Source organism: Scyliorhinus torazame, chromosome 26 (genome assembly GCF_047496885.1).
Source record: "Scyliorhinus torazame isolate Kashiwa2021f chromosome 26, sScyTor2.1, whole genome shotgun sequence".
Lineage (NCBI taxonomy): Eukaryota > Metazoa > Chordata > Chondrichthyes > Carcharhiniformes > Scyliorhinidae > Scyliorhinus > Scyliorhinus torazame.
The window spans coordinates 44,060,267-44,085,044 of NC_092732.1; the positions used below are offsets into that span (position 1 = coordinate 44,060,267).

Sequence of the window (24,778 nt, forward strand, 5' to 3'; positions counted from 1 at the left end):
CAATTCCAGCCTTGGGTCACTGTCTGTGCGGAGTCTGCACGTTCTCCCCGTGTCTGCGTGGGTTTCCTCCGGGTGCTCCGGTTTCCTCCCACAGTCCAAAGATGTGCAGGGTAGGTGGATTGGCCACGCTAAATTTGCCCCTTAATTGGGGAAAAAAAGAATTGGGTACTCTTGAATTTTTTTTTTTAAATATAAAAGCAGACCCTCGGAGCATTATCAGGATAAAACGTTGAGACGTTACTTGACCAAGAGCCAACGCAGGTCACTGATGCAAGGTGAGGAGGAGTGGGATTTGGTGTGATCGAAGATGCAGGTAGCAGTCTTAGACAAGCTTAAGTTTTATGTTGAGACCAGAGAGGAGTGTGATCCAGGTCAGGTGTACAGGTAACAACGGCATGACTGGGGGTGTGAATGGCAGGTAAGGTGCAAGGATACCGGGAAATGTTACGGTGGAGGAAGGAGGCGATTGTAATGCAGGCACGCATCAGGGCAGCACAGTGGTTAGCACTGCTGCCTCACAGCTCCAGGGTCACGGGTTCGATTCCGGCTTGGGTCACTGTCTGTGCGGAGTCTGCACGTTCTCCCCGTGTGTGCGTGGGTTTCCTCCGGGTGCTCCGGTTTCCTCCCACAGTCCAAAGATGTGCAGGTTAGGTGGATTGGCTGTGATAAAATTGCCTGCTAGTGGATGTACAGGTTATGGGGATAGGGAAGGGGAATGGGCCTAGATAGGGTGCTCTTTTGGAGTGTCAGTGCTGACCTGATGTGCCAAAAAATCTCCTTCTGCACTCCACAGATTCTATGATTCTATTCTAATTATATGTATCTCAGAAAGCCGGTATGTAGGTACAGCATGTAATAAGAGAGGCAAATGGAATGTTAGTGTTTATTGCAAAAGGACTGGAGTATAAAAGTAGAGAAGTGTCGTTGCAGTTGTATAGGGTGTGGGTGAGACCACATCTGGAGTATTGGGTCCAGTTTCGATCTCCTTATCTGAGGGAGGATGTGGTGGCATTGGAGGATGTTCAGAGGAGGGTCACCAGATTGATTCCGGGGATGAACGGGATGACGGATGAGGAGAGATTAAACAGTTTGGGGCTTATACTCGCTGGAGTTTAGAAGGATGAGAGGGGATCTGATCGAGGTGGATACAATACTAAAAGGGATTGACAAAGTAAACGTAGACCAAATGCTCCCCCTTGTGGGGAAACCTAGAACGGGAGGTCACAGATAGAGGTTGAGAGGCGGTAGATTTAGAACCGAGATGAGGAGGAACTACCTCTCGTAGAGGGGGGTGAATTTGTGGAACTCGCTGCCCCAAAGTGCGGTGGAACCGGAGTCATTAAATAAATGGTTTCAATAAACAGACTGATGCATTTCTGATTTTTTTTTGAACGGATTAAAGGGATACGGGGAACAGGCAGGGAGGTGGATTTGAGACCAGGATGAGATAAGGCAGGATCTGATTGAATAGTGGAGCAGGCTTGGGGGGCTGAATTGCCAACTTCTGCTCCTAATTCCTATGTCCTATGTACTTATTAATTACAAGCAATATATATATATATACAGTTCAGGGTCCGAACTAGGAGCTGTCTCCATGCTTGTTGTGCACATGGCTCTGCCTTACTGACCCCTCGGTGCGGTCTGTGTTCTGCCCCACGTTAAGCTCATATGTGCCAGACCCTTACACTACCCCCTCCCGGTAAAGTCCAATCTTTCAGAGTAACAGACAAAAGTGAGGACGAGCTGGACCTGTATTGGTTCCTGCTGTCTAGACGTAGCGAGGCAACTTTGCACTCAATCCGTTTGGGCCATCAGTGCGTGAGAATGGGACCAGCTGACCCGGATCTGTAGCCGAACCTGTCGGTAGCTAAACAATCTTAAAATGGTGCTGCCGCATAACCTGTTCACTTCTGCTTTGTCCTGGACGCGGCCCCGAGGCTCCGGCTGCCCGCGATATTTTACGGTGGACTGCGTCTTGTTCTTTCAGATTTGCTCCGACATCGATGAATGTAATGACGGGAATAACGGCGGCTGCATAATAAACTCACTCTGCGCGAATGCGATGGTGAGTGATCATGTTCTGGTCTGAGGCGGGGAATGCGTAACTCCGAGACGTACCGTACAATCGCAGGGTCTGCCGCGGGCCACCCGTTTCACTTGGGTGCAGCAACAGGGTTCTACACCTTGCAGTGAAGTGGGGGAAGTCGAACCGCCGGGGTGAGCTGTCGAATGTAACTCACTGGGAAGTGATTACCAATCAGTTCTTGTCTGTCAGACCCGCTGACACTCTGGGGCTGAATGAATTCACTCCATCGGGCGGGACGGTAGCACGGGTTAGCACTGTTGCTTCACAGCAACAGGGTCCCGGGTTCGATTCCCGGCTGGGGTCACTGTCTGTGCGGAACGTTCTCCCCGTGTCTGCGTGGGTTTCCTCCGGGCGCTCCGGTTTCCTCCCACAAGTCCAAAGACGTGCAGGTTGGGTGGATTGGCCGCGCTAAATTGCTCTCAGTGTCCAAAAAGATTAGGTGGGGTTACTGGGTTATGGGGATAGGGTGGAGGTGTGGGTCTTGGGTAGGGTGCTCTTTCCAAGGGCCGGTGCAGACTCGATGGGCCGAATGGCCTCCTTCTGCACTGTAAATTCTATGACTGGAAAACTGGCTGCAACCTGCTGGAATGTCAGAGAACCCCCTGTTGTTAAGTCTGAAAGGGGGCCCTCGACATTTAGAGATTCCCCCGCCTCTGCCAGTGCATTGGCAGTGACTGAGCGAAGGGTTTGGGACGGTCGGGTCCTTGTGTCACCGTGTTGACCGTAGCCGTTTCTTTGTGCAGGGTTCGTTCAAGTGTGGTCCGTGTCGGAGTGGGTTTGTTGGAAACCAGACGGTTGGCTGCCTTCACCGTAAGACCTGCAGTAGCGCCACTGTCAACGTCTGTGACGTCAATGCACTGTGCACAATGGAGCGGAATGGGGAAGTGTCCTGTCATGTGAGTCTTACTCCCAGAAAAACCTCCCCGGATGTTTGTGAGGAAAGTGGACGGAGCCTTGCACAGCCCTTGTTAACTATCTTTCACACAATTACAAAATCCAGGACCGGCAAATTATCCTTCAGAAGCGAATAATAGTTCCTCAGTGATCAGTAATCTTCGCGTACGAGCAGTGGGAGAGCACACATTGTGAGTGGGGCACAGCCAGAGTGGGTATGGGGGTTCAGGAACCCAGTGGTTATTCGCTGCTGAGGGGGAAGTCTCGTTTCCTGCTTTTGTTTTCTCTGCTTTCTAACTTTTTAAATCTTCGGAGAATCGCCTTGTCCTGCGCCAACAGCAGAAGCTCCAAGGAAGAGAGCTGATTGGTAAGCAGTGGGCAACATCTATTAGCTTATAGTTTGTAAGATCTTTTTGTGGTTTATTATTTGTAAGGGCTATATTCGGCAGCAACTAGGACCAGTAGAGCCATTGATATTATCTGACAAGCATTTTCCAAAGGTTTAATCATGGCTGGAAAGCTCAAAGTGCTCCTCGTGCTCCATGTGGGAAGCCGGGAACAATTCCGTTGCCTGGGGGCCAGCACGTGTGCAGGATGTGTCTCCAGCCCTCATAGCACGGGTCCGATCCCGTGTGGAGTTCGCACATTCTCCCCGTGTCTGCGTGGGTCTCAGCCCCGCAACCCAAAAAGATGTGCAGGGCAGGTGGATTGGCCGCGCTAAATTGCCCCTTCATTAGAAATAAATAATTGGGCATTCTAAATTTCTATTTTAAAACTCGGCGTCTGGGGACACTGCGGCTGGAAGGCGCAGAGTGTCGTGGATGTCACGTGTAGCGAGGTGGTCACCCCGCAGGCTCAGACTCCACAGTCTGGAAGGGAATGGGTGACCAGCAGGCAGGGTAAGAGAGCGAGGCAGGCAGTGCCGGAATCTCCTGTGGCCATTCCCCTGCAGAACGTGGGCGAAATTCTCCCCCAAACGGCGCGATGTCCGCCGACTGGCGCCCAAAACGGCGCCAATCAGACGGGCATCGCGTCGCCCCAAAGGTGCGGAATGCTCCGCATCTTTGGGGGCCGGGCCCCAACTTTGAGGGGCTAGGCCGGCGCCGGAGGGATTTCCGCCCCGCCAGCTGGCGGAAAAGGCCTTTGGTGCCTCGCCAGCTGGCGCGGAAATGACATGTCGGGGCGGCGCATGCGCGGGAGCGTCAGCGGCCGCTGACAGTTTCCCGCGCATGCGCAGTGGGGAGAGTCTCTTCCGCCTCCGCCATGGTGGAGACCGTGGCGGAGGCGGAAGGGAAAGAGTGCCCCCACGGCACAGGCCCGCCCGCGGATCGGTGGGCCCCGATCGCGGGCCAGGCCACCGTGGGGGCACCCCCCCGGGGTCAGATCGCCCCGCGCCCCCCCCCCCCCAGGACCCCGGAGCCCGCCCACGCCGCCTTGTCCCGCCGGTAAATACCTACTTTAATTTACACCGGCGGGACAGGCAATTTATCGGCGGGACTTCGGCCCATCCGGGCCGGAGAATCGAGCGGGGGGGCGCCCGCCAACCGGCGCGGCCCGATTCCCGCCCCCGCCGAATCTCCGGTGCCGGAGACTTCGGCAACCGGCGGGGGCGGGATTCACGGCAGCCCCCGGCGATTCTCCGACCCGGCGGGGGGGGGGTCGGAGAATGACGCCCCAGATATTCCGCTTTGGATACTGTTGAGGGGAACGGCCAGGGATGGGAGCTGAACACCAAGGGGTAGTCCTTATTTAGCAAAGACAGACTAAAAGGAAAAGTTGGAGGAGTGGCTGGTTAAAGAGGAAATTAATGTAATAGTGAGGAGTAAAGACCCGAGAAATAGTGGATACATTGGTGGCTATCTTTCAAGATTCTATAAACTCTGGAATAGTTCCTACAGATTGGAGGATAGCTCATGTAACCCCACTATTTATAAGAGGGAGGCAAAGAAACAACAGGGAATTAACAGACCAGTCAGCCTGATATCGAGAGCGAGGAGTCCACTGTAAAAGATTTAATAGCAGAGCATTTGAAAAACAATGGCAGGGTCGGACAAAATCAGCATGGATTTACAAAAATAAGTACATGCTTGACAAATCTACTGGAATTCTTTACGAATGTAACCAGTAGAGTCGATGAGGGGGCAAATTTGGACTTTCAGAAGAATTTTGGCATAAGAGATTAGTGTGTTTAGGGGCAGTGTATTGAGATGGATAGTAAACGGCTTGGCAGACAGGAAACAAAGTGTAGGAACGAACTGGTATTTTTCCAAATAGTCGGCAGTGACGAGTGAGTCACCGCTGGGACCTGTATACATACAGTTTTTATAAATTAAGAGTACCCAATTATTACTTTCCCAATTAAGGGGCAATTTAGCGTGGCCAATTCACCTAACCACATCTTATTGGGTTGTGGGGGTGAGACCCACGCAGCCACAGGGTGGACCCAACTGTATATTAATGACTTAGATGAGGATGTGTCCGAAGAGGAAGTTGTATAATCTTGTACTTTGCAGATTTGCAGATGTTACAAAGTTGGGTGTGAGGGTGAGCTGTGGGGAGGATACAGAGATACAGCTGGACTGGCAACATCGGTGGAGAGCGGAATGGATTTCACATTTCAAGTCTAATCTGATGTGGCACAGTGGTTAGCACGGCTGCCTCACAGCGCCAGGCACCCGGGTTCAATTCCGGCCTTGAGTCACTGTCTGTGTGGAGTCTGCTACCCTTTGGCAGTGCAGCGCTACCCACTGGCAGTGCAGTGCTACCCTCTGGCAGTGCAGTGCTACCCTCTGGCAGTGCAGCGCTACACTCTGGCAGTGCAGTGCTACCCCCTGGCAGTGCAGTGCTACCCTCTGGCAGTGCAGCGCTACCCACTGGCAGTGCAGTGCTACCCTCTGGCAGTGCAGTGCTACCCTCTGGCAGTGCAGCGCTACACTCTGGCAGCGCAGTGCTACCCCCTGGCAGTGCAGCGCTACACACTGGCAGTGCAGTGCTACCCTCTGGCAGTGCAGTGCTAGACTCTGGCAGTGCAATGCTACCCTCTGGCAGTGCAGCGCTACCCTCTGATAGTGCAGTGCTAGACTCTGGCAGTGCAGCGCTACACTCTGGCAGTGCAGTGCTACCCTCTGGCAGTGCAGTGCTACCCTCTGGCAGTGCAGCGCTACACTCTGGCAGTGCAGTGCTACCCCCTGGCAGTGCAGCGCTACACACTGGCAGTGCAGTGCTACCCTCTGGCAGTGCAGTGCTAGACTCTGGCAGTGCAATGCTACCCTCTGGCAGTGCAGCGCTACCCTCTGATAGTGCAGTGCTAGACTCTGGCAGTGCAGCGCTACACTCTGGCAGTGCAGTGCTCCCCTCTGGCAGTGCAGCACTACCCTCTGGCAGTGCAGCGCTACACTCTGGCAGTGCAGTGCTAGACTCTGGCAGTGCAGTGCTACCCTCTGGCAGTGCAGCACTGACCACTGACAGTGCAGCGCTACCCTCTGGCAGTGCAGTGCTCCCCTCTGGCAGTGCAGTGCTCCCCTCTGGCAGTGCAGTGCTCCCCTCTGGCAGTGAAGTGCTACCCTCTGGCAGTGCAGCGATACCCTCTGGCAGTGCAGTGCTACCCTCTGGCAGTGCAGTTCTACCCTCTGGCAGTGCAGTGCTCCCCTCCGGCAGTGCAGTGCTCCTCTCTGGCAGTGCAGTGCTCCCCTCCGGCAGTGCAGTGCTCCCCTCTGGCAGTGCAGCGCTACCCTCTGGCAGGGCAGTGATACCCTCTGGCAGTGCAGTGCTACCCTCCCGCAGTGCAGTGCTACCTTCTGGCAGTGCAGTGCTCCCCTCTGGCAGTGCAGTGCTACCCTCTGGCAGTGCAGTGCTACCCTCTGGCAGTGCAGTGGTACACTCTGGCAGTGCAGTGCTACCCTCTGGCAGTGCAGTGCTACCCTCTAGCAGTGCAGTGCTCCCTCTGGCAGTGCAGTGCTCCCTCTGGCAGTGCAGTGCTACCCTCTGGCAGTGCAGTGCTCCCCTCTGGCAGTGCAGTGCTCCCCTCTGGCAGTGCAGTGCTCCCCTCTGGCAGTGTAGTGCTACCCTCTGGCAGTGCAGTGCTACCCTCTGGCAGTGCAGTGCTACCCTCTGGCAGTGCAGTGCTTCCTCTGGCAGTGCAGTGCTCCCTCTGGCATTGCAGTGCTCCCCTCTGGCAGTGCAGTGCTCCCCTCTGGCAGTGCAGTGCTCCCCTCTGGCAGTGCAGTGCTCCCTCAGTACCTGTGGCAATACCTTGCGTTTATGTCTGTGTTTGGGGACGTTTTGGGGAGCCACGCAGTGAGGGGTTTGGAATGGGGGGGAGGGGGGATGAACGTCCCTTAACTGTGTCTCCATCTCTTGCTCTGATTCTCGTCCACCGCAGTGCAAAGTTGGCTGGGCTGGCAATGGATACGTGTGTGGGCCAGACACTGACATCGATGGCTACCCTGACCATGACCTGCCATGCATTGACAACCATCGGCACTGTAATAAGGTCAGTGTTCACAGAGTCATCAGAACCATCTGATCCCGGTTATTTATCGATGTGAAATATCTGTTACAGTTCAAAGTGGAACAGTGAGTGACTGACTGCCTGTTGATGACCCATTGCTGTTGGTTAAAAGATGTTGGGTAATGTTTTGGAAAGGCCCCCATCTCGTCTGTGTAGCATCATGGGATATTGTGGATCCGTCTGAGCAGTTAGACGCCTCTGAATAAAGGTTTCCCTCACTCCCCACCCTGGGACAGTGCGGCACTCCCTCACTCTCCACCCTGGGACAGTGCGGCACTCCCTCACTCCCCACCCTGGGACAGTGCGGCGCTCCCTCACTCCCCACCCTGGGACAGTGCGGCACTCCCTCACTCCCCACCCTGGGACAGTGCGGCACTCCCTCACTCCCCACCCTGGGACAGTGCCTCACTCCCCACCCTGGGACAGTGCGGCACTCCCTCACTCCCTCACTCCCCACCCTGGGACAGTGCGGCGCTCCCTCACTCCCCACCCTGGGACAGTGCGGCACTCCCTCACTCCCCACCCTGGGACAGTGTGGCACTCCCTCACTCCCCACCCTGGGACAGTGCGGCGCTCCCTCACTCCCCACCCTGGGACAGTGCGGCACTCCCTCACTCCCCACCCTGGGACAGTGCGGCACTCCCTCACTCCCCACCCTGGGACAGTGCCTCACTCCCCACCCTGGGACAGTGCGGCACTCCCTCAGTCCCCACCCTGGGACAGTGCGGCGCTCCCTCACTCCCACCCTGGGACAGTGCGGCACTCCCTCGCTCCCTCACTCCCCACCCTGGAACAGTGCGGCACTCCCTCACTCCTTTGCTCCCTCACTCCCCACCCTGGAACTGTCCGGCGCTCCCTCACTCCCACCCTGGGACAGTACGGCACTCCCTCACCCCCCACCCTGGGACAGCGCGGCACTCCCTCACTCCCACCCTGGGACAGTGCGGCGCTCCCTCACTCCCCACCCTGGGACAGCGCGGCACTCCCTCACTCCCACCCTGGGACAGTGCGCGCTCCCTCACTCCCCACCCTGGGACAGTGCGGCGCTCCCTCGCTCCCTCACTCCCCACCCTGGGACAGTGCGGCACTCCCTCACTCCCCACCCTGGGACAGTGCGGCACTCCCTCACTCCCACCCTGGGACAGTGCGGCGCTCCCTCACTCCCCACCCTGGAACAGTGTGGCACTCCCTCACTCCCTCGCTCCCCACCCTGGGACAGTGCGGCGCTCCCTCACTCCCACCCTGGGACAGTACGGCACTCCCTCACCCCCCACCCTGGGACAGTGCGGCACTCCCTCACCCCCCACCCTGGGACACTGCGGCGCTCCCTCACTCCCTTGCTCCCTCACTCCCCACCCTGGAACTGTCCGGCGCTCCCTCACTCCCCACCCTGGGACAGTGCGGCGCTCCCTCACTCCCCACCCGGGGACAGTGCGGCACTCCCTCACCCCCCACCCTGGGACAGTGCGGCACTCCCTCACTCCACACCTTGGGACAGTGCGGCGCTCCCTCACTCCCTTGCTCCCTCACTCCCCACCCTGGAACTGTCCGGCGCTCCCTCACTCCCCACCCTGGGACAGTGCGGCACTCCCTCGCTCCCTCACTCCCCACCCTGGGACAGTGCGGCACTCCCTCACTCCCTCACCCCCCACCCTGGGACAGTGCGGCACTCCCTCACTCCCACCCTGGGACAGTGCGGCGCTCCATCGCTCCCTCACTCCCCACCCTGGAACAGTGCGGCACTCCCTCACTCCCTTGCTCCCTCACTCCCCACCCTGGGACAGTGCGGCGCTCCCTCGCTCCCTCACTCCCCACCCTGGGACAGTGCGGCACTCCCTCACTCCCCACCCTGGGACAGTGCGGCACTCCCTCACCCCCCACCTTGAGACAGTGCGGCGCTCCCTCACTCCCTCACCCCCCACCCTGGGACAGCGCGGCACTCCTTCACTCCCTCACTACCCACCCTGGGACAGTGCGGCACTCCCTCACTCCCTCACCCCCCACCCTGGGACAGTGCGGCACTGCCTCACTCCCTCACCCCCCACCATGGGACAGTGCGGCACTCCCTCACTCCCCACCTTGGGACAGTGCGGCACTACCTCACCCCCCACCTTGGGACAGTGCGGCACTCCCTCACTCCCACCCTGGGACAGTGCGGCACTCCCTCACTCCCACCCTGGGACAGTGCGGCACTCCCTCATTCCCCACCCTGGGACAGTGCGGCACTCCCTCACTCCCCGCCCTGGGACAGTGCGGCGCTCCCTCACTCCCCACCCTGGGACAGTGCGGCGCTCCCTCACTCCCCACCCTGGGACAGTGCGGCACTCCCTCACTCCCCACCCTGGGACAGTGCGGCACTCCCTCACTCCCCACCCTGGGACAGTGCGGCACTCCCTCCCTCCCACCCTGGGACAGTGCGGCACTCCCTCACTCCCCACCCTGGGACAGTGCCTCACTCCCCACCCTGGGACAGTGCGGCACTCCCTCACTCCCCACCCTGGGACAGTGCGGCACTCCCTCCCTCCCACCCTGGGACAGTGCGGCACTCCCTCACTCCCCACCCTGGGACAGTGCCTCACTCCCCACCCTGGGACAGTGCGGCACTCCCTCCCTCCCACCCTGGGACAGTGCGGCGCTCCCTCACTCCCCACCCTGGGACAGTGTGGCACTCCCTCACTCCCTCACTCCCCACCCTGGGACAGTGCGGCACTCCCTCACTCCCCGCCCTGGGACAGTGCGGCACTCCCTCACTCCCCACCCTGGGACAGTGCGGCGCTCCCTCACTCCCCACCCTGGGACAGTGCGGCACTCCCTCACTCCCCACCCTGGGACAGTGAGGCACTCCCTCACCCACCACCCTGGGACAGTGTGGCACTCCCTCACTCCCCACCCTGGGACAGTGCGGCACTCCCTCACCCACCACCCTGGGACAGTGTGGCACTCCCTCACTCCCTCACTCCCACCCTGGGACAGTGCGGCACTCCCTCACTCCCCACCCTGGGACAGTGTGGCACTCCCTCACTCCCTCACTCCCCACCCTGGGACAGTGCAGGACTCCCTCGCTCCCTCACTCCCTCGCTCCCTCACTCCCTCGCTCCCCACCCTGGGACAGTGCGGCACTCCCTCGCTCCCCACCCTGGGACAGTGCGGCACTCCCTCACTCCCAACCCTGGGACAGTGCGGCGTTCCCTCGCTCCCTCACTCCCATCCTGGGACAGTGCGGCACTCCCTCACTCCCCACCCTGGGACAGTGCGGCACTCCCTCACTCCCCACCCTGGGACAGTGCGGCACTCCCTCACCTCCCACCCTGGGACAGTGTGGCACTCCCTCACTCCCTCACCCCCCACCCTGGGACAGTGCGGCACTCCCTCACTCCCTCACCACCCACCATGGGACAGTGCGGCACTCCCTCACTCCCACCCTGGGACAGTGCGGCACTCCCTCACCCCCCACCTTGGGACAGTGCGGCACTCCCTCACTCCCCACCCTGGGACAGTGCGGCACTCCCTCACCCCCCACCTTGGTACAGTGCGGCGCTCCCTCACTCCCTCACCCCCCACCCTGGGACAGCGCGGCACTCCCTCACTCCCTCACTACCCACCCTGGGACAGTGCGGCACTCCCTCACTCCCTCACCCCCCACCCTGGGACAGTGCGGCGTTCCCTCACTCCCTCACTTCCCACCCTGGGACAGTGCGGCGCTCCCTCACTCCCTCACTCCCCACCCAGGGACAGTGCGGCACTCCCTCACTCCCCACCCTGGGACAGTGCGGCACTCCCTCGCTCCCCACCCTGGGACAGTGCGGCACTCCCTCACTCCCAACCCTGGGACAGTGCGGCGTTCCCTCGCTCCCTCACTCCCATCCTGGGACAGTGCGGCACTCCCTCACTCCCCACCCTGGGACAGTGCGGCACTCCCTCACTCCCCACCCTGGGACAGTGCGGCACTCCCTCACCTCCCACCCTGGGACAGTGTGGCACTCCCTCACTCCCTCACCCCCCACCCTGGGACAGTGCAGCTCTCCCTCACTCCCTCACCCCCCACCATGGGACAGTGCGGCACTCCCTCACTCCCACCCTGGGACAGTGCGGCACTCCCTCACCCCCCACCTTGGGACAGTGCGGCACTCCCTCACTCCCTCACCCCCCACCCTGGGACAGTGCGGCGCTCCCTCACTCCCTCACTCCCCACCCAGGGACAGTGCGGCACTCCCTCACTCCCCACCCTGGGACAGTGCGGCACTCCCTCACTCCCCACCCTGGGACAGTGCGGCACTCCCCACCCTGGGACAGTGCGGCACTCCCTCACTCCCCACGCTGGGACAGTGCGGCACTCCCTCACTCCCCACCCTGGGACAGTGCGGCACTCCCTTGCACCCTCACTCCCCACCCTGGGACAGTGCGGCACACCCTCACTCCCTCACTCCCCACCCTGGGACAGTGCGGCACTCTCTCACTCCCCACCCTGGGACAGTGCGGCACTCCCTCACTCCCTCACCCTGGGACAGTGCGGCACTCCCTCACTCCCCACCCTGGGACAGTGCGGCACTCCCTCACTCCCCACCCTGGGACAGTGCGGCACTCCCTCACTCCCCACCCTGGGACAGTGCGGCACTCCCTCACTCCCCACCCTGGGACAGTGTGGGGCTCCCTCACTCCCCACCCTGGGACAGTGCGGCGCTCCCTCACTCCCCACCCTGGGACAGTGCGGCGCTCCCTCACTCCCCACCCTGGGACAGTGCGGCACTCCCTCTCTCCCCACCCTGGGACAGTGCGGCACTCCCTCACTCCCTCACCCCCCACCCTGGGACAGTGCGGCACTCCCTCACTCCCTCACCCCCCACCCTGGGACAGTGCGGCACTCCTTCACTCCCCACACTGCGACAGTGCGGCACTCCCTCACTCCCCACCCTGGGACAGTGCGGCACTCCCTCACTCCCACCCTGGGACAGTGCGGCACTCCCTCACTCCCTCACTCCCCACCCTGGGACAGTGCGGCACTCCCTCACTCCCCACCCTGGGACAGTGCGGCACTCCCTCACTCCCTCACTTCCCACCCTGGGACAGTGCGGCACTCCCTCACTCCACACCCTGGGACAGTGCGGCATTCCCTCACTCCCACCCTGGGACAGTGCGGCACTCCCTCACTCCCCGCCCTGGGACAGTGCGGCACTCCCTCACTCCCCACCCTGGGACAGTGCGGCACTCCCTCACTCCCACCCTGGGACAGTGCGGCACTCCCTCACTCCCATCCTGGGACAGTGTGGCACTCCCTCACTCCCTCACTCCCACCCTGGGACAGTGCGGCACTCCCTCACTCCACACCCTGGGACAGTGCAGGACTCCCTCGCTCCCTCACTCCCTCGCTCACTCACTCCCTCGCTCCCCACCCTGGGACAGTGCGGCACTCCCTCGCTCCCCACCCTGGGACAGTGCGGCACTCCTTCACTCCCAACCCTGGGACAGTGCGGCGTTCCCTCGCTCCCTCACTCCCATCCTGGGACAGTGCGGCACTCCCTCACTCCCTCACTCCCCACCCTGGGACAGTGCGGCACTCCCTCACTCCCACCCTGGGGCAGTGCGGCACTCCCTCACTCCCTCATTCCCCACCCTGGGACAGTGCGGCACTCCCTCACTCCCCACCCTGGGACAGTGCGGCACTCCCTCACTCCCCACCCTGGGACAGTGCGGCGTTCCCTCGCTCCCTCACTCCCACCCTGGGACAGTGCGGCACTCCCTCACTCACTCACTCCCCACCCTGGGACAGTGCGGCACTCCCTCACTCCCACCCTGGGACAGTGCGGCACTCCCTCACTCCCACCCTGGGACAGTGCGGCACTCCCTCACTCCCTCACTCCCCACCCTGGGACAGTGCGGCACTCCCTCACTCCCCACCCTGGGACAGTGCGGCACTCCCTCACTCCCCACCCTGCGACAGTGCGGCACTCCCTCACTCCCCACCCTGGGACAGTGCGGCGCTCCCTCACTCCCCACCCTGGGACAGTGCGGCACTCCCTCACTCCCCACCTTGGGACAGTGCGGCGCTCCCTCACTCCCTCACCCCCCACCCTGGGACAGTGCGGCGCTCCCTCACTCCCTCACTCCCCACCCTGGGACAGTGCGGCGCTCCCTCACTCCCCACCCTGGGACAGTGCGGCACTCCCTCACACCCTCACTCCCCACCCTGGGACAGTGCTGCACTCCCTCACTCCCACCCTGGGACAGTGCGGCACTCCCTCACTCCCTCACTCCCCACCCTGGGACAGTGCGGCACTCCCTCACTCCCCACCCTGGGACAGTGCGGCACTCCCTCACTCCCCACCCTGGGACAGTGCGGCACTCCCTCACTTCCCACCCTGGGACAGTGCGGCACTCCCTCACTCCCCACCCTGGGACAGTGCGGCACTCCCTCACTCCCCACCCTGGGACAGTGCGGCACTCCCTCACTCCACACCCTGGGACAGTGCGGCACTCCCTCACTCCCACCCTGGGACAGTGCGGCACTCCCTCACTCCCCGCCCTGGGACAGTGCGGCACTCCCTCACTCCCCACCCTGGGACAGTGCGGCACTCCCTCACTTCCCACCCTGGGACAGTGCGGCACTCCCTCACTCCCCACCCTGGGACAGTGCGGCACTCCCTCACTCCCCACCCTGGGACAGTGCGGCACTCCCTCACTCCCCACCCTGGGACAGTGTGGCACTCCCTCACTCCCTCACTCCCACCCTGGGACAGTGCGGCACTCCCTCACTCCCCACCCTGGGACAGTGCGGCACTCCCTCACTCCCCACCCTGGGACAGTGTGGCACTCCCTCACTCCCTCACTCCCACCCTGGGACAGTGCGGCACTCCCTCACTCCCCACCCTGGGACAGTGCGGCACTCCCTCACTCCCCACCCTGGGACAGTGCGGCACTCCCTCACTCCCCACCCTGGGACAGTGCGGCACTCCCTCACTCCCCACCCTGGGACAGTGCGGCACTCCCTCACTCCCTCACTTCCCACCCTGGGACAGTGCGGCACTCCCTCACTCCACACCCTGGGACAGTGCGGCATTCCCTCACTCCCACCCTGGGACAGTGCGGCACTCCCTCACTCCCCGCCCTGGGACAGTGCGGCACTCCCTCACTCCCCACCCTGGGACAGTGCGGCACTCCCTCACTCCCACCCTGGGACAGTGCGGCACTCCCTCACTCCCATCCTGGGACAGTGTGGCACTCCCTCACTCCCTCACTCCCACCCTGGGACAGTGCGGCACTCCCTCACTCCACACCCTGGGACAGTGCAGGACTCCCTCGCTCCCTCACTCCCTCGCTCACTCACTCCCTCGCTCCCCACCCTGGGACAGTGCGGCACTCCCTCGCTCCCCACCCTGGGACAGTGCGGCACTCCTTCACTCCCAACCCTGGGACAGTGCGGCGTTCCCTCGCTCCCTCACTCCCATCCTGGGACAGTGCGGCACTCCCTCACTCCCTCACTCCCCACCCTGGGACAGTGCGGCACTCCCTCACTCCCACCCTGGGGCAGTGCGGCACTCCCTCACTCCCTCATTCCCCACCCTGGGACAGTGCGGCACTCCCTCACTCCCCACCCTGGGACAGTGCGGCACTCCCTCACTCCCCACCCTGGGACAGTGCGGCGTTCCCTCGCTCCCTCACTCCCACCCTGGGACAGTGCGGCACTCCCTCACTCACTCACTCCCCACCCTGGGACAGTGCGGCACTCCCTCACTCCCACCCTGGGACAGTGCGGCACTCCCTCACTCCCACCCTGGGACAGTGCGGCACTCCCTCACTCCCTCACTCCCCACCCTGGGACAGTGCGGCACTCCCTCACTCCCCACCCTGGGACAGTGCGGCACTCCCTCACTCCCCACCCTGGGACAGTGCGGCACTCCCTCACTCCCCACCCTGGGACAGTGCGGCGCTCCCTCACTCCCCACCCTGGGACAGTGCGGCACTCCCTCACTCCCCACCTTGGGACAGTGCGGCGCTCCCTCACTCCCTCACCCCCCACCCTGGGACAGTGCGGCGCTCCCTCACTCCCTCACTCCCTCACTCCCCACCCTGGGACAGTGCGGCGCTCCCTCACTCCCCACCCTGGGACAGTGCGGCACTCCCTCACACCCTCACTCCCCACCCTGGGACAGTGCGGCACTCCCTCACTCCCACCCTGGGACAGTGCGGCACTCCCTCACTCCCTCACTCCCCACCCTGGGACAGTGCGGCACTCCCTCACTCCCCACCCTGGGACAGTGCGGCACTCCCTCACTCCCCACCCTGGGACAGTGCGGCACTCCCTCACTCCCTCACTTCCCACCCTGGGACAGTGCGGCACTCCCTCACTCCCCACCCTGGGACAGTGCGGCACTCCCTCACTCCCCACCCTGGGACAGTGCGGCACTCCCTCACTCCACACCCTGGGACAGTGCGGCACTCCCTCACTCCCACCCTGGGACAGTGCGGCACTCCCTCACTCCCTCACTCCCCGCCCTGGGACAGTGCGGCACTCCCTCACTCCCCACCCTGGGACAGTGCGGCACTCCCTCACTCCCCACCCTGGGACAGTGTGGCACTCCCTCACTCCCTCACTCCCACCCTGGGACAGTGCGACACTCCCTCACTCCCCACCCTGGGACAGTGCGGCACTCCCTCACTCCCCACCCTGGGACAGTGTGGCACTCCCTCACTCCCTCACTCCCACCCTGGGACAGTGCGGCACTCCCTCACTCCCCACCCTGGGACAGTGCGGCACTCCCTCACTCCCCACCCTGGGACAGTGCGGCACTCCCTCACTCCCCACCCTGGGACAGTGCGGCACTCCCTCACTCCCCACCCTGGGACAGTGCGGCACTCCCTCACTCCACACCCTGGGACAGTGCGGCACTCCCTCACTCCACACCCTGGGACAGTGCGGCACTCCCTCACTCCCACCCTGGGACAGTGCGGCACTCCCTCACTCCCTCACTCCCCGCCCTGGGACAGTGCGGCACTCCCTCACTCCCCACCCTGGGACAGTGCGGCACTCCCTCACTCCCACCCTGGGACAGTGCGGCACTCCCTTACTCCCCACCCTGGGACAGTGTGGCACTCCCTCACTCCCTCACTCCCACCCTGGGACAGTGCGGCACTCCCTCACTCCCCACCCTGGGACAGTGCAGGACTCCCTCGCTCCCTCACTCCCTCGCTCCCTTACTCCCTCGCTCCCCACCCTGGGATAGTGCGGCACTCCCTCGCTCCCCACCCTGGGACAGTGCGGCACTCCCTCACTCCTAACCCTGGGACAGTGCGGCGTTCCCTCGCTCCCTCACTCCCCACCCTGGGACAGTGCGGCACTCCCTCACTCCACACCCTGGGACAGTGCGGCACTCCCTCACTCCACACCCTGGGACAGTGCGGCACTCCCTCACTCCCACCCTGGGACAGTGCGGCACTCCCTCACTCCCTCACTCCCCGCCCTGGGACAGTGCGGCACTCCCTCACTCCCCACCCTGGGACAGTGCGGCACTCCCTCACTCCCACCCTGGGACAGTGCGGCACTCCCTTACTCCCCACCCTGGGACAGTGTGGCACTCCCTCACTCCCTCACTCCCACCCTGGGACAGTGCGGCACTCCCTCACTCCCCACCCTGGGACAGTGCAGGACTCCCTCGCTCCCTCACTCCCTCGCTCCCTTACTCCCTCGCTCCCCACCCTGGGATAGTGCGGCACTCCCTCGCTCCCCACCCTGGGACAGTGCGGCACTCCCTCACTCCCAACCCTGGGACAGTGCGGCGTTCCCTCGCTCCCTCACTCCCATCCTGGGACAGTGCGGCACTCCCTCACTCCCCACCCTGGGACAGTGCGGCACTCCCTCACTCCCTCATTCCCCACCCTGGGACAGTGCGGCACTCCCTCACTCCCCACCCTGGGACAGTGCGGCACTCCCTCACTCCCTCACTCCCCACCCTGGGACAGTGCGGCACTCCCTCAATGCCACCCTGGGACAGTGCGGCGCTCCCTCACTCCCTACCCTGGGACAGTGCGGCGCTCCCTCACTCCCTCACTCCCCACCCTGGGAGAGTGCGGCGTTCCCTCGCTCCCTCACTCCCATCCTGGGACAGTGCGGCACTCCCTCACTCCCTCACTCCCCACCATGGGACATTGCGGCACTCCCTCACTCCCACCCTGGGACAGTGCGGCACTCCCTCACTCCCACCCTGGGACAGTGCGGCACTCCCTCACTCCCACCCTGGGACATTGCGGCACTCCCTCACTCCCCACCCTGGGACAGTGCGGCACTCCCTCACTCCCCACCCTGGGACAGTGCGGCACTCCCTCACTCCCACCCTGGGACAGTGCGGCGTTCCCTCGCTCCCTCACTCCCATCCTGGGACAGTGCGGCACTCCCTCACTCCCTCACTCCCCACCCTGGGACAGTCCGGCACTCCCTCACTCCCTCACTCCCCACCCTGGGACAGTGCGGCACTCCCTCAATGCCACCCTGGGACAGTGCGGCGCTCCCTCACTCCCCACCCTGGGACAGTGCGGCGCTCCCTCACTCCCTCACTCCCCACCCTGGGAGAGTGCGGCGTTCCCTCACTCCCATCCTGGGACAGTGCGGCACTCCCTCACTCCCTCACTCCCCACCCTGGGACATTGCGGCACTCCCTCACTCCCACCCTGGGACAGTGCGGCACTCCCTCACTCCCACCCTGGGACAGTGCGGCACTCCCTCACTCCCACCCTGGGACATTGCGGCACTCCCTCACTCCCCACCCTGGGACAGTGCGGCACTCCCTCACTCCCCACCCTGGGACAGTGCGGCACTCCCTCACTCCCACCCTGAGACAGTGCGGCACTCCCTCACTCCCCACCCTGGGACAGTGCGGCACTCCCTCACTCCCCACCCTGGGACAGTGCGACACTCCCTCACTCCCCACCCTGGGACAGTGCGGCACTCCCTCACTCCCTCGCTCCCCACCCTGGGACAGTGCGACACTCCCTCACTCCCCACCCTGGGACAGCGCGGCACTCCCTCACTCCCCACCCTGGGACAGTGCGGCACTCCCTCACTCCCCACCCTGGGACAGTGCGGCACTCCCTCACTCCCCGCCCTGGGACAGTGCGGCACTCCCTCACTCCCCACCCTGGGACAGTGCGGCACTCCCTCACTCCCTCGCTCCCTATCTTATCTGGGCGACTGACCTGCTATCACTTCATTTATGTTTTCAGTTATTTGAAGTTTTTACCTGTCTGCCCTCAGGATAATTGTCGGTACACCCCGAACTCGGGTCAGGAGGATGCGGACAATGACAGTGTGGGCGATCAGTGTGATAATGACGCTGACGGAGATGGCATCAAGAACGTGGAGGTTTGTACCTGAACCAAAGGAGGACAGTGTGTGTCCCGGGGGCGGGGGATTTATTTTTATAAAATCAAGTAGATTTTTCCCAATCGAGGGCGGCACGGCGGCTCAGTGGTTAGCACTGCTGCCTCACGCCGCCAAGGACCCCGGCTCGATCCCGGCCCCGGGTCACTGTCCGTGTGGAGTTTGCACATTCTCCCCGTGTCTGTGTGTGTGTCACAGTAGCACAGTGGTTGGCACTGTGGCTTCACAGCTCCAGGGTCCCGGGTTCGATTCCGGCCTGGGTCACTGTCTGTGCGGAGTCTGCACGTTCTCCCCTGTGTCTGCGTGGGTTTCCTCCGGGCGCTCCGGTTTCCTCCCACAAGTCCCGAAAGACGTGCTGTTAGGTGGATTGGACATTCTGAATTCTCCCTCTGTGACCCGAACAGGCGCCGGAATGTGGCGACTAGGGGATTTTCACAGTAACTTCACTGCAGTGTTAATGTAAGCCTACTTGTGACAGTAAAGATTACTATTAGAATCCGAACAGAAATGGGGAATGAAATAGCAGACATGCGAGAATCCGTGGGCCCGGGAACGTTGCCCCGGGAATGTGGCCCCGGGAACGTGGCCCCGGGAACGTGGCCCCGGGAACGTGGCCCCGGGAACGTGGGCCCGGGAACGTGGCCCCGGAAACGTGGCCCCGGAAACGTGGCCCCGGAAACGTGGCCCCGGGAACGTGGCCCCGGGAACGTGGGCCCGGGAACGTGGGCCCGGGAACGTGGGCCCGGGAACGTGGGCCCGGAAACGTGGCCCCGGGAACGTGGCCCCGGGAACGTGGGCCCGGGAACGTGGGCCCGAAAACGTGGGCCCGGAAACGTGGGCCCGGGAACGTGGGCCCGGGAACGTGGGCCCGGAAACGTGGGCCCGGGAACGTGGGCCCGGGAACGTGGGCCCGGGAACGTGGCCCCGGAAACGTGGCCCCGGGAACGTGGGCCCGGGAACGTGGGCCCGGGAACGTGGGCCCGGGAACGTGGGCCCGGAAACGTGGACCCGGGAACGTGGGCCCGGGAACGTGGGCCCGGGAACGTTGCCCCGGGAACGTGGCCCCGGGAACGTGGCCCCGGGAACGTGGGCCCGGAAACGTGGCCCCAGGAACGTGGCCCCGGGAACGTGGGCCCGGGAACGTGGGCCCGGGAACGTGGGCCCGTGAACGTGGGCCCGGAAACGTGGGCCCGGGAACGTGGGCCCGGAAACGTGGGCCCGGGAACGTGGACCCGGGAACGTGGGCCCGGGAACGTGGGCCCGGGAACGTGGGCCCGGGAACGTGGGCCCGGAAACGTGGGCCCGGGAACGTGGCCCCGGGAACGTGGGCCCGGGAACGTGGCCCCGGGAACGTGGCCCCGGGAACGTGGGCCCGGGAACGTGGCCCCGGGAACGTGGCCCCGGGAACGTGGCCCCGGGATCGTGGGCCCGGAAACGTGGCCCCGGGAACGTGGCCCCGGGAATGTGGGCCCGGAAAGTCGCCCCGGGAACGTCGCCCCGGGAACGTGGGCCCGGGAACGTGGCCCCGGGAACGTGGCACCGGGAACCTGGGCCCGGGAACGTCGCCCCGGGAACGTCGCCCCGGGAACTGGAGAGAGACCAATATATAATTAATGCTTATTTTCAAAGATTGGACCAAGGTAATCCAATTGGTTACAGCGGAGTGAATTTAACATCTGTGGTTGGGAGAACTTTGGAATCCTTTAAATAAAGCTGAAATGACCTAATATCGCGATGCAGTGAAATTAATTATAAGCGGCAAACAATGGTTTCAGAAATGAAGATTGTCCCGACAAACCTGTTTGAATTCTCTTTGAGACGTGCGACAGTCCTGGGTTCAAGCCTTTCAGTCCAGGGCTGCGCAGGTTAGGTGGATTGGCCGTGATAAAATGGTTCTTTAGTGTCCAGGGATTTACAGGGATTAGGCAGGATTACGGGGATGGGGCAGGAGATTTGGTGCAGACTCGATGGGCTGAATGGCCCGCTCCTGCACGGTAGGGATTCGATGGTCCGATGGTTCGCTGTGTGCAGCTTGGGGACGGCAGGTTGAGGCAATGGGTTTGTTTTCGGGATTTGCAATTGTTTGACAGGCCCCAGAGATTCCACGATGAACAGCAAATGTCCCCGGTGAGACTGACATGTTGGGCTCCCCGGTAGACGGATGCAAGGCGATTACGTTTACCAGCAGAGCGAAACTTCCAAAGCAGAAAGTCGGAATATCTGTCAAATCAATAATTTGTGACAAATTCTTTTTTTTTAAATTTAGAGTTGTTTTTTCCACCTAAGGGGCAATTTAGCGTGGCCAATCCACCTCACCAGCACACCTTTGGGTTGTGGGGGCGAGACCCACGCAGACACAGGGAGAATGTGCAAACTCCACACGGACAGTGACCCAGAGCCGGGATCGAACCCGGGTCCTCGGCACCGCAGTCCCAGTGCTAACCACTGCGCCACGTGCCGCCCATTTGTGACAAATTCTACTTAGCTACCCCGTGTTAGGACAGAGAGTGTTCCGGGGCGGCACGGTGGGGCAGTGGGTTAGCACTGCTGGCTCACGGCGCCGAGGTCCCGGGTTCGATCCCGGCTCTGGGTCACTGTCCGTGTGGAGTTTGCACATTCTCCCCGTGTCTGCGTGGGTCTCACCCCCACACAACCCAAAGATGTGCTGGGCAGGTGGATTGGCCGCGCTAAATTGCCCCCTTAATTGGAAAAAAAGAATTGGGTACTCTAAATTTATTTTTTAAAAAGGCAAGAGAGTTCCTCCCTATTGTTTTTGTTCGATGTGACAGAACACCCATTTTCCAACCAGTTTTTATAGTCCTTCAGAGTCTGGTGGATAGTCGAGGTTCTCCAGCAACAGGAATAGTTTGCTGGTCTGGGCCGAATCAGTGCTCTTTGATTCAGCGCTAACTCCCAGCAAACCTCAGGCAAGCACAAAAAGCAAAGATGTTGCAATTGACAGATCGCCAGAATGTCCCAACAGCCAAAGACACGTTTGAAGTATAGTCACTGTTAGAATAAAGGAGATTTGTGTATGGCAAGATTAGCGGCAAGATAAATATCACCTGTTTTAGTGACACTGACCGAGGGGTGGAATATTGGCCAGGACATCAGACTCGCTCCTCTATATCGGACCATGGAATCTTCCTGTCTGGAAGGACAGTCAGGATAAGGGTTTGAAGTAAACCGTAACCTTTCTATTCCCAGGATAACTGCCGGCTAGTTCATAATAAAGACCAGCAGAACTCCGACACAGACTCATTCGGTGACGCTTGTGACAATTGTCCAAACGTCCCCAACAACAATCAGAAGGACACGGACAACAATGGGGAGGGAGACGCCTGCGACAACGACATTGATGGAGATGGTAAATTCATTCCTCACGGACACACCGCCCTGTCCCAGCCACGCCTGCTGTCTTTATTTGTTTCCCCAAAGGTTTAGTCGTGGAAACTTCCATCTCTCAAAACTCCAGGGACCTTTACCCCCAGCCGCCCCACCAAGCGCAGGGGAACGCTGCTCCTGTCCCCCCCCCCCCCCCCCCCCCCCCGTCCCACCAAGCCCAGGGGAACGCTGCTCCTGTCCCCCCCCCCAGCCACCACCCCCCCCCCCCCCCGCCCCACCAAGCCCAGGGGAACGCTGCTCCTGTCCACACCCCCCCCACCAAGCCCAAGGGACGCTGCTCCTGTCCCCACCCCCCCCACCAAGCCCCGGGGAACGCTGCTCCTGTCCCCTCCCCCCCCCCCCCCCCAAGCCCAGGGGAATGCTGCTCCTGTTCCCCCTCCCAAGCCCAGGGGAACACTGCTCCTGTCCCCCCCCCCGTCCCCCCCCACCAAGCCCGGGGGGACGCTGCTCCTGTCCGTTCCCCCCCCCCCCCCCACCAAGCCCCGGGGAACGCTGCTCCTGTCCCCTCCCCCCCCCCCCCCAAGCCTAGGGGAATGCTGCTCCTGTTCCCCCCCCCAAGCCCAGGGGAACACTGCTCCTGTCCGTTCCCCCCCCCCCCCCACCAAGCCCCGGGGAACGCTGCTCCTGTCCCCTCCCCCCCCCCCCCAAGCCTAGGGGAATGCTGCTCCTGTTCCCCCCCCCAAGCCCAGGGGAACACTGCTCCTGTCCCCCCCCCCGTCCCCCCCCACCAAGCCCGGGGGGACGCTGCTCCTGTCCGTTCCCCCCCCCCCCCCCCACCAAGCCCAGGGGAACGCTGCTCCTGTCCCACTCCAAATCCTTCAGGAACTCTTCTTTTTTTAATGGCCCCATTCCCAGGGGCGGTTGTCAGCCCCCCCCCACCCCCCCACCCCCCACCCCAGCTCCAGGCGCTCTATCCCTCTAAGCTCCTAAAAATTCTACCTCTGAAATGGTTGGGAGTTGTTTTTTGTTTTTAGAAAATATTTTATTGAGGCATTTATAATTCTAAGATTTTAACATTCTAAGCATCAGAGATATCCACCGCATGCAAACCCCCCACAGTAACATCCCCAACATCCCCCCGCCCTAACTCCAAGCTACCCATAGATTGGTTTCCCTGCCCTTATTCTTCACGCCCCCCTCTTTCTCCCCCCCCCCCCCCCCCCAACTCGGGAATTCTTTTTATTTCCAATTAAGGGGGCAATTTAGAAACCCCACACGGACAGTGACCCAGAGCCGGGATCGAACCCGGGACCTCGGCGCCGTGAGGCAGCAGTGCTAACCAGTGCGTCGCCGTGCTGCCCCGAACATTAGGGAATTCTGTCCCTGATTCCCGGGGAACAGTAATCGCCCCTCCCCACAAACCCTGAAGAACTGGGGCAGCAGGGTGGCGCAGTGGTTAGCACTGATGCCTCACGGCGCCGAGGTCCCGGGTTCGATCCCGGCCCCGGGTCACTATCCGTGTGGAGTTTGCACATTCTCCCCGTGTTTGCGTGGGTTTCGCCCCCACCACCCAAAGATGTGCCGGGCAGGTGGATTGGCCGCGCTAAATTGCCCCTCAATTGGGAAAAAAAATAATTGTGTATTCTAAAAATTTTTTTTAAACCTTGAAGAACTGTAACTCTTTCCACCCAGGTGAATTCTAACACCTGCCCCCTCCCCCAGCGGTCCTGAGGCGAGCACCCCCCCTCCTCCTCAGCAGCCCCAGGATACTATAACTGTACCCTCCCCAAATCCCCCCCCCCCCAAGGAAATTCTCCCTCCCAATCCCAAGGGTTTGGCACTTCCCCCGCCCACGTCCACCAGCTCAAAACTCAGAGAATCGTGACTCCAAACCCCAGACGCTATCAGCCCCCACCTCGAGACGCTGCCGCGAAACATTTTTCTGATTGTCGTTTTCTTTATTTGCCAGGTATCCCGAATCTCCTGGACAATTGTGCCGGCGTTCCGAACCCTCTACAGACAGACAGGGATGGGGATGGAGTGGGAGATGCCTGTGACACATGTCCAGAGATGAGTAACCCGACACAGGTAGTGCCCCCTCCCGTCCACAACCTCCCCACAAATAAATGTTCTTCCGTGATTTAAATGGCCAGGGGCAGAATCCAGGTCGTGCCCAGCGAGTGACGTTCTGGTCACCTTCGCAGGCCCCTGGGGGGGACTCTGGCCTTCGGTATGGGGGAGGCCCCTCTGCCCCAAGGGGCAGGAAGAGCTCGTTAATCCGGAGCAACCTTGTTCCGATTCTGCAGGCCCATCTCGGAGTTGCTGCATCTCACAGGGTCCCAGCTCTGGGTTCGCCCGCCGGTGATCCCAACGGAATTCAGAAGTGGAAACAGATTGTAAAGCTGATGGAGGAATGCATTGTGTTGTTACCCATTCCAGGGAAGTTCAGGGAAACCCCTTCGCTTCGGGTGATGCTCGAGGAGATTGTGGTTAATGTGAACGGTTTATGTTTGCGGTGCTGTTGGGGGAAAGTTGAGTCCTCTGTTGATTTGCTGATATTTGTACCTGTCTTTAG

General features: G+C 61.9%; 1 protein-coding gene across 2 annotated transcripts in view; it reads left to right on the top strand.

Annotated features, from left to right (window-relative positions):
• LOC140403025 (thrombospondin-3-like) overlaps window positions 1-24,778 on the top strand; it is a 91,234-nt gene that overhangs the window by 33,413 nt on the left and 33,043 nt on the right. For both annotated transcript variants that reach the window (XM_072490688.1, XM_072490689.1), the window contains exons 10-15: window positions 1,988-2,065; window positions 2,830-2,982; window positions 7,362-7,472; window positions 18,733-18,840; window positions 22,066-22,225; window positions 24,173-24,291. In XM_072490688.1, coding sequence (XP_072346789.1) covers window positions 1,988-2,065; window positions 2,830-2,982; window positions 7,362-7,472; window positions 18,733-18,840; window positions 22,066-22,225; window positions 24,173-24,291 — 729 coding nt within the window. The remainder of the gene's footprint in view (window positions 1-1,987; window positions 2,066-2,829; window positions 2,983-7,361; window positions 7,473-18,732; window positions 18,841-22,065; window positions 22,226-24,172; window positions 24,292-24,778) is intronic.